Genomic DNA, 17,785 nt, shown 5'->3' on the forward strand with positions numbered 1-17,785 from the left:
AAACACAAGAAGATAAATAAATTTCACAAGCAATTATTAAGGTTAAGGAGGAATTGAATTAATAGTTGCATATTACATTGTCCAACATTATGAAGGATAAATTTATCTCCAAGATGTGAAACTAGATTTTCTTTGTAACTGGCATTTTGATGGAGTATTGAACTCTCTGTGATTGTTGGAAGACCAATTTCTTAGTGTATCGCACTCCTTGGAAGGACATAATCTTTGATGCTAGACCGAACTTCTGTGAAGAGACATGATTTATGAGGAAGGATCAAGTTTTGTGGAAGGCGGAAGGAAGCATCCTAAGTAGATCTAATCAGTGGACAAACCTATGACCAGGAGAACGGACCACGTTTGACCTAGTTGACTTAGATGTATCTCTGTTGAATTGAAGAATTCTCTATTGAAAATGTTGTTGGGTTTTTCCCCATGTGGGTTTTCGCAGGGTAAATCTCTGTTTTCTTTGTGTGGTTGTCTCTTTATGATCCTACTATCTTCAATGTTATATGGTTGATGTCTTCTGTGTCATTTCCTTAATGATGAAATCATGGATAAGAATGTGTAAAAGAATTATATCATCAAAAGAAATTAGCAATATAGAAGACTATTGTAAAATCAACAACCCCTAAATCGATATAGAGAATTATTGAATTGTGTTGTTAGAGATAATAATTATATTGAATTTTGTTTTTAGAGATAATAATTATATGCTTTGGAATGAAAATCCTTAGAGACAGGAAACTTGAGATTCAAATGTGTTGAATTCTAGGTCAATTTGCAAAAGCTTCAAGGCATTGTGAGCACACCATTCTTTGTCTTTAACTTTGCAATAGTAAATATCATGTATGCATCACAATATTAAAAGGGATTTACAAAGCTAATGAGAGAAAAACTACAATTTTGCTCTACAAAGTAGGCCTAAGGAGTTGCCTCTATTGGACCTTATCATGGAAGATTGTAATGCATCACCTTCTATAATTTTTTTTGAATACAAATTATTATTTTGGACACCCAAAAAGATCCCACGAGTAAATGCTTTGCTTTAACATATCCCATTTTTTGCAGTCATTGATTAAAATGATAAATAATCCATTCAAGTTTCTTACTCGAGGATAATATCAGTGATTTTGGTGGTTTGAATGTACTAGTTTGGAGTCACCCTACACAGAGATAGTGTTATATCCTCTTACAACATTTGTTTGGAAATGCAAATAATAAAGCCATAAAACTCCTTTAGAATTAGCATACTTGATTGCTTTTTCTTGTTATGTATCAAGAATTAAATTCGCTCTTTTGAGTTAGAGATTAAATTATTATAGTGTAGAAAACCCTTATTTGTGGAACTAAAAACCCTCTATGCAATTATTTACAAGACATATAACGACACTAATATTGCAAATAGAATGAAAGAAAATGCATAGCCAATGCAACTTATAGCAAGTAAGACAATGCATAACCTCCAATATTCAAGAAGATTAAAGAAATTTTCATGTTAGAACGTTGAGAATAATGTAAACAAAAATTGGGCAATGTTTTGTAATGGGGTGATTGTTCGCGAACCTCAACTTGTCACTCACTCACAGAGACCGACAAGGACGATCATGATTGTAATACAAATATATCTCTAAAACAATTGGCCCTTCAATTGGATAATGTGTCTTCTAGCCTTGCTCATAATTGCAAAACTTTGTCAAATTATCCTAATGTGATGACAACCAAAATCTTTTCTGCCATAATGTATAAAATGACATATACAAGTCCGTGATCATACATATAGACTCGATACCAAACATAAGAACAATATTCTTGTCATTTGTACAACATCATATGCATCACACGGAAAGATGGATATGTGGCACATTATTAAAACTCTACTACATAAAAAGTCTACAACTTATGTGAGAAACAAGTGAGTGATTGTATTTTTGTGGGTTGAATGTGTTGGAGTATGATTATTTGATTGTTGGCATTATTGATCATAATTAGATAGAGTTGGTTATCTATTTGGTCTTAGTCTCTAGCAAGTTGTTAGACCTAATTGAATATAAATAGTTCTTAGATTGGTGTGAGGTTAAAATATTATGTTTGTATGTGCAAGATAATTTTCCAATCCTGAGAGAAAACTTACTGAATTTATATTTTTCTTATTACAATGGTTTAAATAGAGCTTTGATTTGTCCATCGTTTTAAGGAGAATTGCCATCACTAAGGAGCAGCGTCTTCACGGAGAAGCCGCAAGAGACTTGAAGATTTTGATTCCCCATTCTTGATATGACGATCTTGTTGAAATTGATGAAGGATTGCACTACTGTTTGTCTCATTGGTGATCTCGACGGCTTCCAATTGTGGCTTCGGGGTTCAAACCGATGACCAGGAATCTAGCGTCGAACAGATTATGAACCACTGTGCTGCATTGCTGCGTTCTATGTCTGGCTACTCAAGGTCACGAGTTCGAACATTCATGTCGTTCCTATGGATGTTTTGGAGTCCGGTGCCTCCACCAAGTTGTGCTCAATTTTGTGTCTGAAGCTCAGGATAAAATACATCTTGGAGGGGATAACGATCCAAGCATGAAGAAATCGACGATGAAGTCTTCTTCTAGGTCTGGAAAAGAGACAGCTTGTCAAATGAATCCGGCCGCCCCTCGGCCATCGATTGATCCGCCAGACAGGGGGTTACTATATTCTGGATATGAATATGTTGGGGTATAGTGTTTGGAATGTTTGGAATAATGCTGCTGAAGTGATGTTGGCTCAAATGGTTGCATCCCGTAGATATTCCAGCAACAAATTGAGATGGAAATAGAATTGCAGGGGAAAAGGCGTTAGAGGTGAAAATGATCCTTGAAATGCCTCTGCCAAATAATGACATACAGAGGGGACGTCTATCCTTTCACATAGAGTCACCATAAATATCAATATTGGAAAAGTTGCACATTAAAGGATTTGTCCATGGAGATATCCAGAAAATTTTAGGGCCACCTGATAACTCAGAGTGGAGTGACGTGTGGTTATGATAGTGGTTGCCTCACTATTGTCGAAGAGGAAGTTGGACATGATGGCCATTCAAGTCCAGGCACAATGGGATTTGTTCAGTGCACACGCCTATGAGCCGATCAACGACCTAGTTCATACCACAACAATGTAAGATCACTTTGTTGCAGAAACGGAGCCAAATTTTGGTACCTAGAGTAAAAAAGGTTCCCAATCGATCTGAGGTATCATTGGTACGTTTAATTTCCAATTGGTACGCGATGATAGTTCTTCAAATTAAGGGAGGAGCATGAACACTTTTTGAGGTGGAAGCAAGCTGCATTGTAACAGGCTGTAATGGTGCACTATAAGTCCTTATTGACAGGTGCAAAGAATGTAAGACTAAGTTGGATGAGTACAATGCATAGTACCCATATATCTCAGTAGATGGATGTACATCCATAGGATGGATGGCTAGTTAATCAGTCTTCATAGTCAGATTTATGTTGGAACCTAGAGTAAAAAAGGTTCCCAATCGATCTGAGGTATCATTGGTACGTTTAATTTCCAATTGGTACGTGATGATAGTTCTTCAAATTAAGGGAGGAGCATGGACACTTTTTGAGGTGGAAGCAAGCTGCATTGTTCTTATTTGAGAAAACCAAGTGTTGATTTTAAACTGAATTTTTGGAGTGGAATGACAAGTTTGTAGTAGGGAGGACAAAGAGCTCATGGATTTCATAAAGAGATCTTTGGAGTTTGGTCCAAGCAAAGTAGGAGATAGTTCCTATATGAATGCTATAGAAACATGTAGTATTGGTTGGAGCAACAATAGAGGTCCAATGATATTGGACAAATGTATGTAAAATTGTGTGAATAAAGCAGACACATGACCATATGAGTCTGGTCATGATTCATATGATACACACTTTGGACAAATGTATGTAAAATTGTGTGAATAAAGCAGACACATGACCATATGAGTCTGGTCATGATTCATATGATACACACTTTTTCGTTGTAACAAGCCTATATGTCTTGTTTTTATTTGATATAGTGGTTTATGGAAATATTTGAGTATGTACCTAGTAACTCCATGAAATGGAGTGTGTCAAATGTACTAGTAATATATGCAACATGAAAATGACATATTGTTGTAAAACCTAGAGAGGCATGTATACTCCTTTATCATGTTTCCCTAGTAATGACTTGTATAACTTGTCTAGTTTAGTTTAGTAGTCTTTGTTAGGGAGTTCTTTAACACGTAGAGGGGTGGTTCATGTGTTGGCTAGATACTTTATGAATGGACCATATTATTTGTTGTAGACTCTAGGAGGTAAAGTTTTACATTCAAAGGGAGTTCATCCAGAAGTTGAATGAAATGCATACGCGAAGAGACATCCTAGTAGACCAATGGCTAGAATGGTTAGGTATCCATGCATTCAAGTGGATGGTTGTTTCCTTATATGGACGTCAACAGTTTCATGATGTTTGCGTAATTGAGATACAAATTGAAAGCACCAGATAAACTTTGCTATTGAAGAGGTTCTTCAAGTCATAGTGAGACATGTCCTATAGAGGAGAAGACGTTGAAGACCTTAGCTGATAAAGATTAAGACAAGTAGTCATTAAGGGGGAGCGTTGGAGTATGCAACTCCTTGTCTTAGGCGTGATCATAATTATTTGATTGTTGTGATTATTGGTCATAATTAGTAAAGTTGGTTCTCTACATAGAGTCTATTCCTAGTCTCTAGGAGCTTGTCAGGCCTAGTTGGATGCGAGAGATTATCTCCAACCAGATGATTCCTAGATTGGCGTGAGATTGAGATATTCTCGCATCGGAGTGATTGTGTCCAAGATAGTTTTCCTATCTTCAGACAAAACTTATTATATTTATATTTGTATTATTACAATTGTCAATGAAACACTCGGCCCAAATTGGATGTGTAATAAGAATCTACTCTCCCACATTTTAACAAAATGGTTGCATGCTACATGAAAATGTATTTCATTGTGTGAGCATTGTAATTTATTTTGCGCATGTTGTGAACGAATTACTAGGTTTAAAACTGTATTAAACTTGACTCATAAGTTTCACATTTCCCAAGCATACATTGCAAATAATATATATGTACAATCAACGGATAGGTGCATGCGCTTGAAATTTGTACACATATGTGACAGAATCAAACTTGGGGTTAAACAATAGGCATCAAAATTCTAATTTTAGTTTACTTGAATTCAATTAATGAAATAAATGAACTGGTCATTATTACTACATTACTTCTGTTATAAAAAATATATTGAAGGACAAAATATCTAATGTAAGAATTGAAACAATCAACAAGTGCTTAAGCTACTTTAGGTATTCTTAGAGACAAGTATGGAGGAGGTGATTCTTGGGCAACCATATGAACTGAAGAATCAGCGAAAATTGTAAAGCCATTGAATTATCAGAGGGAAGAAAAGATGCAGCTTCAGATCACAACAATGAAGAAAAGAACAAATCTCAGCTTGTGCTCAGGATTTCTACGATTGTCTGTCATTTTCCACAGTTTGAATTGAGATGCTACTAAATAAAGAGTTCTAGATTCAATTCAATTCCTTCTATTTTTCTTTTTATTTAGAGTGTTAATTCTATCATATTTAGTTATGTATCATTTGATATTGTGATTACTTGTGTAACATACCTCTATAGTTGCTGCACTCTGATGCTACCAATCTAGTTCTGTAGCATGTTAGAAAGTTGCAGAACTTGATTGTGCATCAAGTCTTATAAAAGCAAGGCAGCAACGAGGCTTGAGTGAATTGAGATCAATTTTGTGCCATTGTGGTAGCAACGAGGCTTCAGAGAGTCATTTCAACTTGTGTTTATTGAGAAATGAGTGATGGGAAGCAGTGCGAACAGAAAGGTTGTGAATGGAGGATGTATGGTTAAAGACAACGAGAAGACTCCTAAAGATGCCACCATGAAGAGGAGCAAGTCTAGGAGATGTGAAGAACCAGAAATTTGAGGAATCACGAAGGAGAATTGAAGAAATAGAGAATAAACAAATTGGAGATGTTAAAGTTATAGCAGCCTTAGAATTAGAGGATGAGATGGAAGAAGAATAAAATGTTGATGGAAGAGACCCAGCCGAGTGTATGATCTCATTTTTTAAGAATAGAGGTAATAGAAGGGTAGAAGTTTCTTACTGCGATGGTTGTGTGAAAGTGGAGACTTTCATATATTGGATAGGTAAGAGAGATACTCTGAATATAAGAATGTCCTAGACCCAAATAGATACTGTTTTATCATAACAAAGTTAAAAGGACATGCTGCACTTTAGTGGGACATTGTGCAGAAAAACAATGCGGGGAAGCATAAGGAAAAGATAAATACTTGGAAGAAATTGGTGAGTAAGATCAAGGAGAAGTTTCTGCTTTCAACCACAGATGTGTGTTGACATAAGTGTGATACCTTTTGTTATTCAAGTGTCAAAGTTTAATTACTCCTATTCACCTATAATGCCACTCAATAATTTGATGAAAGCATTGGAATTGAAAATCATAATTGGATAACAGTCCTTGAATATTGGAAAGAAGTTGTCTCCTATAGTGATCACGTTTCCATGGAATATTGCCAAACCATTAATCGTGGTTTTCAGAGTTCAAAAATGTCTGATTTGGTGGGAATCAATCACGTGATCTACAACTGACACAAAGAAGATAATTCGTTGAAAACCCACTGGGAATCAGACTTGGTAAGCAGGTTCAGCCCTCAGAAGGGTCACCAAAATAGAATTTTAGATGATGCTTGGAAATGGAACAATGCATGGAGTACATCAATGTTTCCCTTGTAAATTGTAGGTCATACAAGTGAAAGAACAGAGAGCCAAAAGAAAACAAGAGGCACGAGATATGCCCGAAATGTATCCTATTTCACTCTTCATTACTCACCTTTAAATAGCCTTGGGATACGCGCAACCTCTTTCTAAAAAGTTAAAACCCTGGTTGCCCCAATTCTTTGGGCATGAAACCACTCGACCACGTCAAACATAGTAATTGGAAAATACAATATATTATTTACAATATGATGCTGGGACAGCAATTAGGTGGCCATTAGTTTTCAACATATATGTGGATTTTGAATACAAAACATCTGTCGCCCTTTCTATGACGTGAAAATTTGGGCGCCTTATAAGCACCAAGTAATTATTTAATTCCTGAGATTCACCAGCTCAATATCAGAAAAGCAAGACTGGGACTGGCCTCGAGGTTTTCGAATTTATATTTGTAGAAATGCTTTACATAATCATATTTGAATCATTTTGCAGTCTAGACTCTAATCAATTTTATCATATAAAAGCAATTGCGAAAGCAATTCTATTGCAACTTTCTAGCATCATTTCAAAAGAAATAAGTTACACATCTTCTCGATGAATCTTCAATTGACTTGAAAATGCATACCAAAAAGTTACTCTATTTTCTCATATCAAGAAGATGATTCAATACCCTAATTCGCACTTCAGACAGGACTAAAGAATTCCTGCGACTATATATTTTTACTGAAATGCTACCTTATCTACCTCGTCCTTGTCCTTTGATGCTTATCGGCTTCAGCATCATCAATATCAATCTCAATATCTTGGGGCAAAGAAATAGAATCTTTTAAAGCACCAATGATCTGTTGGCTGTTTCCTTCATTGGATTTTAAAGAACGTGGAATTGAACCCTCCCTAATTCTCTTCACTTCTGCTTGAAGATCTTGTACCATCATCTCGGTAGTTCTTGCAGTGATACCTCTCACATACCATGAAATGGGAGGTGGTGGAACAAGAGCAGGTTGAACAAGCTGCTGTAACTTAATCAAAGATGCTACTCTTCCTTTTCCATCTGAGCAAGACTCGTACTCTTCCAATGTAGTGGGTTTCGAAATTACGCAAGCTTCTTGATCCACAAACAAAGGCTCTAGTTTCCAACTGCCTTCGAATTTCTTCATAAAACCTTCCTTTGCCAGTCGGAATTTCATCTGCCAATAAGAAGAAGAAATGAGTGTTTAAAAAGGAACACATCACCATCAATTTAGAAGAAGAGGAAATGACGATGTCAAACACACTTCAAAGTATCGTGTCATGAACCAGGGCTACAGCATAATTATTATAGGATCATACTTTGACTGGGCATTTGCTTCTGTTTCTTATCTTATGCACTTTTATTTAACCTTACCCCTGGCCATGACGTGATGGGATGTACATGTTTTGTGTGTAAACTTCAGAGGTGCCAACTGATGATAAAAATGGCCTGATCTATAACCACCTTTTGGCAAGTAATAGCACGTGTTGCTTGGCCACCTAAAACCAATGGTTGTATCCGTAGGTTTTGGTAGAGCTTTAGTACAGATTTAAGACAATAGAAAATGAAGCCGTGATGATGTAGAGGATTCTTATCATGTAAAGCACTTAGAGACTGATTCACTGAGTGTGGCATGAAGGAGAGAACATTGCCAGGGGTGGAGTACTACAGGCAAGTACTTCGGTCTATTTCTAGCTAGAACATGTTAACCGACACTATTAATTAATATGGGAAAATGGAGGTATAGATAAATCTCTGTATTTGAATGAATATCTGTTTCTATTACCTTAATAAAGAATTCTCTACATTTCCAGCTGCAATACCTTTTTAAGACTGCCAAACGGTTGAATCCCAAGGTTTTTCTATAGCTACAACACAAATGAAGTCAGTATTATATATAGGCATCTTTTCATAGAATGGAATTGATGGTATTCGCTGAGGGTGACAACAAAACATTGCCAGGAGTGGAGTACCGTTAGCAAATACTTCAATATCGTTCTAGCTAAAGCATGTTAGATAACACCCTTGATTAATATGGGACAATAGAAGTATACATAAATTTCCGTATTTGATCAAATATCTATTTCCATTACCCTTTTAAAGACTTCCCTACATTTCCAGCTGCAATAACATTTCAAGATTGCCAAACGCCTTTGTAGATTTCCTTTGTTTTTGCATTGCTACTTGCTCGTAAGTGATGTTGCCTCTTGAACTCTCACTTTTATGGGTAGAAGTTCCAAGTTAAAACCCAAGGGCAACTTAGAGGGGCTACTCACTGTCACCTCAGTGAACCCCTCTCTCACTTTAGGCTGGCTCTCTCCTCCAGAACAAGGGGAATTCTCCTAAAATATGATTGCTAAGACAATAACAAGGAGGCTCAAGGTGATGTGAAAATATAGCTTAGCATTTTGTAGTAAGGTGAAATGAGAAAAGAAGTGGTAGAGGCCCAGGACCAGTGACTGTCAAATCTTGGGAAAAATGGAGTCCAGAAGCATAAATCTAAAGAGGGCAATTTAATAATGTGTAAGACAAATAGGACTATTATATTCATCACAATCAACCTTAACTTTGCTGAAAAAAATGCAGAAATATACTCATTCAGAACCCTAAAGGTGCCACTCTTAAAGAATGTTATGGAGGTGCTATTCTATAACAAAGTATTTTTCCAGCAACGACTTTTTGATAGATGCAAGGTTAATATTCAGAAATATAATAGCAATAGGCAAAAGAGGAAGGACCTCCTCTCATTACACTCATCCAAATGGAAAATATTCCATTACAAGGCTTTCACAACAAATTCTTCATAAGGTATGTCTACAATTAACCAAGAACATATGAAAGAACGAAACTTTACGCCTCACATATGATAGAAGTAATACCTTCAATCTTCCATTATGCTTTCCAATAAAGATTTACAATGAACCCAAGAGGAGAAACGCCTTCACACCTCAATCTCCCAACAATCTTGACCATCCCAAATAAAGAGAGCTACTCTTCAAATACAGTGAGCTCCATAAACAAGTTATTGTTTTACTAGATCCATTAGTTCTCCAAGGAATACAGTAAAATATTACAATTCAAATGTTAATTCTCTTGCAAACCTAGGACCCAGCAATCCATTGACCTAACATATTACAGATCTACTGAATGAATGCACAGCTAGGTTCTTAACATTAATTAGCAAAAGCAAAAAACATAACCAAACCTCACAAAAATGACACAATAGATCCTTCCCAATCAAATCAATTCTTCATAAAAAAAAAAATAGAACCTACTTGGGCTCCCATTTTGGGATAATGGCCCAACTGAGGAAGTTACATGTACAACAATTGGATCTGATCCAGAGATCAAACCCTCCTTGGCTGATCTAGATCTCCTTGCTGCTCCCCACCTTGGACCCAACACACTAGAGTACGACACTCCTCACTAAGATGCCTCTTTCAATCTTGTGTTGTATGGTGTATCTTCTCCCTCTCCTTAGCCTTTATTTTATAACTTTTCATTGAACTAAATCCCTAATCTCCAAAGCGGTTGATAGTCGAGATTAGACCTTGCCTGCCTTGAGGTCAAGGGTTGACATTAAAACATAATTACTAAAGTAAATACTTTACTTTTTCTGATGTTTCTTTAGCTATATTAGCTAACATAATGATTATGTGCTTTTCCTAGGTTAAAACTTAGGCTAAGTTACAAATGCAACTTGCTCACACAAAGTTACAAATTATGTTTCTTTAGCTCAATTAGACAACATACTAATTATGCGATTTTCCTAAGTTAAAACTTAGGCTGAGTTACAAATGCAACTTGCTCACACTAGAGCAAGTGTCTAAGGAAATCTTGGCTGATTTCTGCATGCATAGATACTTAGGTTTGTGCAGAAGTACTTGCCCGGGCTACAAACATCAACATGAAGCCTCCTCAACAACCTCCTTATTATAAGGAGCAATGAGTTGCTGTGATACATTTTCTTCTTCAAGAAGAAATAATAAAGTACATTGGATACATCCTTACATCAACATGAAGCCTCCTCAACAACCTCCTTATTAAAAGGAGCAATGAGTTGCTGTGATACATTTTCTTCTTCAAGAAGAAATAATAAAGTATATTGGATACATCCTTATCTCTAAGGAAAAGAATAGTATAGTGTTCTCACACATAGCCAACTCATTTGATAAGTCAATCAATAATAATATAATGAATCGTTGAACAACAACCTCCAGAAATAGCACAAGGTCGAACTCATCCTCTAAATGAGTGGCTGACCAAACAAAAAGCTTCAAGAAATAATAAATGTGTGCCTCCACAAGTAAGACCCTCGAGATGACAATAAAATACTATCATGGGTGTGCTCCACAGGTGGACCAAGTAAACCATATCAATATGGCAAGTAGCCTCCAAGGTAGCCGTGTTAGAGTTTTGATCATGTAAAACGCATCAGAATAATAAAATAATACTCTCATATGATACAACATAAGACAAATGTGTAATGTGTTACACCATAGAAAGAGACTCTCGGACAGAGATCAATTTTTGCTACTGCTGTATGTGCAGACTGCATATAGCATGTATGAATCAATCATGCAGCAAATTTGGATTACCAGAGGGCATTGCCTGTTAGAGTGGCATGTTGAACTCATCTTTCAGCAAGTTGACAACAAGGACTGCAAAAGGAATTATATTGTAATACATTTCATAATTGGGTTGGTATTATAGCATATTTTCCATGCATTTTGGGGCTGAAAGCTACCCTGGATATAGAATTCTGATCGTTTTCCTTCTTTTGTGACCGAAGGATATCATGTATTTTTTTTTAAATTTTCCATGAAATGCATTTGGTTGTGTTATGTTTGCATACTGTGTTTGTCATCATAAAACCACACCCAATATACGTAGGGAGATGTACCCGATTGAACCTTGAAAATTACTCTCTATTATCTAAAGACATTTGAAATGAGGAAACGATTATGGTTTCAGAAATGGCGCATTTTGAAATTTTAGGAATGCAGAAATGGCATTAATCTTTTTTAAAATATTTAATAAATAAAAACTTCTAGAAATAAATCATAAGTCCTAACTCTAAAAAAACTGTGTTTTTCTGTTTTTTGGAATAATTTTTAGGTTTTTGCTGTTTCAGGGTTTATTTACACAAGCAGGTCATAAATTAGTCCCACTCCTTTGGGGAACGTTTAATTTTTTTTTCATTTTTGCACTGGGAATGCATCATTACCTGCATTTTTTAACATTAAACTCCTCAAAAACATTTCCAGCGATGGAACTGCCCAGAAAACATTTCCAATGAATATTTCTAGAGTTCCATACCAGTTTCAGTTTCAGAAATACTTCCGGCCGCAAGAGTTCCCTATGACCTTGCTACTGTGAGAAGTGACAAGTCATAGTGGAAATGAGAATAGAATAGGAATTGATTGATGGAAAAAGATAACTATCACAAATATGTTTATTGTTCCCACTATGATCTGGTATATACCATCTGCATATACATTTGCAGGAAGGGTGGAATTGTGCCGTGTCCAAAAAACTGATGTTTTCTGGATGCAAGCATCAACCTGTAAAGAGGCTATAGATTGTCTTTATTCATAAACATGAAATCCTGTACAGACCTAATATTCTGATGGCATGGAATATTTATGGGCTACAAACCCCAATCCAAAAATTTCAAATTGCCTTGTATCTGCTATATGTGATAGAATTAGTTAATCACTGTACTTTTTCTCACATTGCTCATGGAAAGAAACCAAAACAAACAAACAAACAAAAACTTCAGAAATTCAACTAACAAAATAGCAGGTGGACAACATTATGACATGCTCCACTATATCGATTGAAGAGAACATCAGAGCAAAAGTCGGCACAAGATCAGAGCTACATGTAATTCAAGGTCATGGTTGCAACATGAACTGGCAAGTAGGCAGGCTCTGTATTTGGTCATGCCAGGCAGAAAATATTGTAAAATTAGGATTTAAAAAATGACTCCAACCCCAGAGACCCTCTCCTACCTCTCTTTGAATGAGTTTAAATTGGAGAAAAGAGTCTTGGAGGAATATATAAAGTGTTAGTTTTTGGATATTCAAGTAGCATCAGACAAGTGTTCTAGTCTCTAAGTTGTCAGAGAGGCTAAGGAACGCGAGATCTCCAATAACCAGAAACGGTTTCGTGAGATATGACTCCAAAACACCTTATTTAAATTAATTGACTGGATAATTAAAATTTCCTGAGTCTAACCTAGGAAAACTGGTTAATTAAACTACATTAATTAAGGAAATCAACTTTTGCTCTAGAGACTTCTCAAAAGTAATTTGACAGAGTCTCAATCACGATTAGATCTTGGTTGTTGGTGCTCCGGCGAGAGAATTATAAGAGCAAGTTGATGGAGCTTGGAGAAGACACATTGAATGGGCAAGAGAGCAGGGCAATGCAAATTTCCCAAAGCGCAACATTCAGTGAGGGAAGAGTTCGAGCCAATAGAGCATCAGTGAGAGGATCATCAGAAATTGGAGAGAGGGTTTTCAGGGGAGATCTCCACTGAAAAGGATCAGCAGAAATTGGAGAGAGGGCTTCCAAGGGGAGATTCGCAAAGGACGAGTTTACCAACAAGAAAGTCAGGCGACTTTCTCCAGTGCGCAGATCTGGGCAGTAGATCACTTTTCCAGTTGCCATGATCAAATCTGGAATATAGAGCGAGTTGCCATATGCAAGTGCAGGATCATCAAAGAAGTGCAGGATCAGCCAAACCTCAGTCTTTAGCTAGTGTGTATTTCTGTAGCAACGTTTTTTGTGTGCATTTACTAGAGGAGGCCAAGTTTGATTTTGCAAGGGAAACAAAGGGTTCCCAAGTCGATCTGCCAGTTGTTGAGAAATCTCAGGGGCGACAGGTGTAGGTGATTTCTCTTCTTGATAACTGCTTGTGATGTGTTTTTACTTCACTTAGTTAGCTTCTTCTTTCGCTTATTATTAGTAGTGTTTTATATCATCAAACAACTACCAAAGCATAGAGAACAATGAGACAAAAGATGCAAGATATAGGCGATCAGCCAGGGCCAAAACCTCTCCAATCTGAGAGGAAAACCCACAAGAATTCTTCTTATAAAATCTTCAATTAACGAATTCCAAGACCTAGACCCTTGACCAAAAACTTCTCCAAGACCAAGTCAAACTTGCCTCAAGTCAAAGTTAACCTCTTCTCTATTCAGCTGCAATCTATTCTTCAACTTGAACCTTCGACCCTGCAACACTTGTCTGAAATTCTCGACCTTCTTGACTGCAACTCTCGACCTTTTGTAATGATTGTACCTTTCACACGTGTGACATTTGAGGATGTTTGAGAATTCTTCTTTCCTTCGCTTGGGAAGGATTCATATCTTTGACTATTTAGCTTGCCTTTTCAGACTTCTTTCACCCTTGATTTAGCCACTTGACTTGACTGTAATTTCGTCCTTCTATGGCTGAGAATGTGCCCTCGTTACAATCCACGTGTGTGAGGAAATGAACCCAAAATAGATTTGAAAGGTTGTGATTGTATCCCTCCTCTTATCCTCTTCCTCTTCGCTTGATGTAAGACCCTTTCTTGTCCTTGATGATTGAATTTTTGTGATCTTCATTGATGATCCTATAATGAGGCCAAGTCCTCCCATATATAGACTTCCTCATTCATGTTTTTAGGCCAACTTGGCATTGTCTTTGGATCGACTTGATGAGTGAGAAGGCCGACTTGTATTTTGCACTATGACTTGGTCTTGGAGAGTTCTTTGACTTGACTTTGACTCAAATAAGTTCTTCTTACAATATGTAACATGCCCAAATGGGTCTTTCATACATGAAAATGACTTTAATGACTTGTAGACTCAATGACAAGCCGTAAGATCTCACAATGGGAGCTTGACCTAAAAATAAATTTCCTTGAGTATGAAACCCATTCCTCAAGGTCAACAATAATAAATTTATTTTTTCTCATCAAATACATAAAATCATAATTACATGTGTCATTATGAAGACCGAACTTAGTTACGTATTTCAACACTCCTTAACTAGGGAGGTATTCATAATCTATATAAGGTACTTGGACATTCTCAATCTCAAGAATTCTCATAAGAGTTAGATTGGTAACCCATCTATATAGCATCATATCATCCAACATTGTCACATAGCAAGGCCTTGATTTATAGACGAATGATTTATAGCAAGACGAGACCAATGATTTATAGACACCTTCATCATTGTCTCTCAAGGAACATACCCCACCCGGGTGTTCACAGGGTATGTCCTCCCAAGACTACTCTTATCTTGGATTCCCAGTCCTCAAAGAATATCGATCCTTTGCGACTACTCTTATCTTGGATGCCCTACCACATCCTTAAAGAGTATCGGATGCCAGATGCTTACCTAATCCTCCATCATTTCTTCCCAATTGAAGACAAGAATGATGTGTCTATCTCCTCCTCTCAGCTTAGGGAGGATATACTCATTCCTATGAAGGAATGTACCCAAGCTCCCTCTCAAATAGGGAATTGTCCAAGCTCCCTCTTAGCTAGGGACTTGCTTCCAAGTTTCTTAATTAGATACTTGCTTTCAAGCTCCCTCTTAACTAGGGACCTGTTTTTCAGTAGCAGTTATTTCTTCTTTGGTGGAGATCATGGGACTTGTAGATCTCCTCCATTTGATGTCATGAATTTCATTTTCAATGTTATGGAGCCTTCATCTTTTGGAACTTCTTCGTAGGGCATCAACAATCCATCACTTTCCTTCTCGAATTATGTCAATCATGTCATCCTTCCTTTCATCGGAAAGTGATCCATTAGACCATATCTGGCTTTTCCTCATACAGCTACCTCTTCTACATCATGTATCCTTCAAGATCTTTCATCCTTCTACTTGAGTACCAGTTGTAGATGACCTCCACACCTCTCTTTTGGTAGCCATGTATTAGCCCAACCAAATATCTTTCAAAAATAAAAATAAAATGATCATCAAATCAAAAATTACCTTTTGTGATGGCCCTTTATCATGACATCTGCTAATATCAACATCCTGCATACATATTGACACATCTCCAAGATATTCAATGTCAAGGGTCTTCTTTCTTTACCAAGGTCTTCATACCTTTCCCATGGAGATATCATGGCTAATTCTTCTAGTTATCGGATGTTGATTTTCTTTTCTAAGTGACCATAGTTGCATCTTCCATGCTCTCTTTTTTCTTTCTTCATAGACCAATTTGGTGTCTAGCTTGGTCGCGAACTTAAAATTGGATAATAATAATAATAATAATATTGTTCTGCAAGAACTTCTATACATAGTTCCTTCATCCTTGTCAACCACCTCATATTCCATATGAGGACATATTATGTTGATTTCATCTAGACAATATGTGACACATGCCTTCATGCATTCTTCCAACAAAAGAGATCTCTTTCCTTTGATCATACTCATGAGGTAGAGTATCTATCCCTGTTATCTGCAACTATGTGATGACATGACCTATCTTATCAAACATATGCATAAATACCTCTTTTCTTCTTTTGGTCATCTAGACTTCCTTCAACAACTTCTTTTGATTGAGAGTACTTAAACCAATTCAACATGTTGCATTCCTCTGTTATCATACCACCACTATTTCAAACAATGAATCTCATCCAAGGTAGAATTCTTTAGCAAGACGCTTCTTCCAAGAGACGAACCTTCTAATGAAGATTCCAACAGAGGATCTTGATTATCCTCGCCTGCAAATGCTCCTTTCCAGTGATGTATGATGAGTTTCATACTAGATGACTTTCTTCTACTCATAAGTATTACTTATGCCTTCAATGAGGTTTGCAAGAGCAACTTCCTTCTAATGATGACTGTCATAGACTTCTACTTCAGCTATCTTTCAATCTTCTTATGTTGATGTCATGAGCTCTTGCTTCAATGGTATACAATAATGATGCCATCTCCTAAATGATGCATCCTGTCATAATGCTTTTCTTCTTGACTATCATGGTGGAGGCCTTTTTTAACCCTTCTCTCCATCTTGTTGAGATCCAGACATCCATAGTTATACAAATTCCTTCTTCCATCATGTTTCTTAGAATAGAGTTTTAGCTCACCCATCTTTACTTCTTGTACCATCATATTTATTGACAAGCACCCCAAGCAAAGTATACAATACCAAAACATGATGCCAAGATTTCATTCTAGGGTTTTTCATGGAATCATGAGGTCATCCTAGGGTTTCTAAAGTTCAAACCCTAGATCATATCTTATTCCCTCTTTATGTCATGCTAGGGTTTATCTTCTGTCGTAACTTAATTTTAACTGTGCATTTGATCTTTTTAAATGCATAAGTTTCTTTCAAAAAATAAAGTTAGACTTTATTTTTTGCACTCTGTAATAAGCGAGCAAGTCCAAATGCTACTTTTAAAATTTGGATCGGCGCGAAAAATTGATTTAAATGGTTATTTTATATAGATAATTAACTGTCGCCGAAGGAGCTAAACAATGTGCACTTTTCGACGACCAAGATTGTGCCCCACCCTACCCCCACATCCTAAACCACTTACTACCTACCCACCCCCCCCCCACAAACCGCTTTCGCTCGCTACCAACACCTCTGCCAACGCTCCCACTAATCTAGCATGCCGCTATCGCCTTCACTAAATTAACCATCGCCAAACCTTCCAATAACTTAGCAAATTTATCCGTTAAGTTATTTAATGCTCCCGCCAACATTCTGATTAATAAATCCCAATGCGCCAATAACGGTAATTTGAACTAAACCGTTGAAACCCATTCCAAATTTAAATCTTAGGTATCGCTCCATTTCTATCCTTTCGCTATTCTTGCCCAAAGAACTCTGTCAGACCAAACAGCGACCAGTTGCAGCGATCTTCTATGTTATCAGCCATCAATTCAACTGGGTAATTTCTTAGTTACCCTCTGTTCTATTAATTTCTTGAAATGACTAGTCAAAAGGGAAAATCCAA

At 36.8% G+C, this 17,785-nt stretch overlaps 1 protein-coding gene across 1 annotated transcript in view; it reads right to left on the reverse strand.

Annotated features, from left to right (window-relative positions):
• Nucleotides 1–7,317: 7,317 nt before the first annotated feature.
• The window catches only part of LOC149246636 (uncharacterized), a 65,278-nt gene continuing 54,810 nt past the window's right edge, over nt 7,318–17,785 (reverse strand). Inside the window, exon 5 of the mRNA XM_089457983.1 lies at nt 7,318–7,986. Within this exon, the coding sequence (XP_089314109.1) occupies nt 7,540–7,986 (447 nt within the window). The 3' untranslated portion in view covers nt 7,318–7,539. The remainder of the gene's footprint in view (nt 7,987–17,785) is intronic.

This window comes from Pinus tabuliformis, chromosome 7 (assembly GCF_031772625.1).
Source record: "Pinus tabuliformis cultivar Carrire ecotype Pingquan chromosome 7, CPIR1, whole genome shotgun sequence".
In the NCBI taxonomy this organism is placed as follows: Eukaryota; Viridiplantae; Streptophyta; class Pinopsida; order Pinales; family Pinaceae; genus Pinus; species Pinus tabuliformis.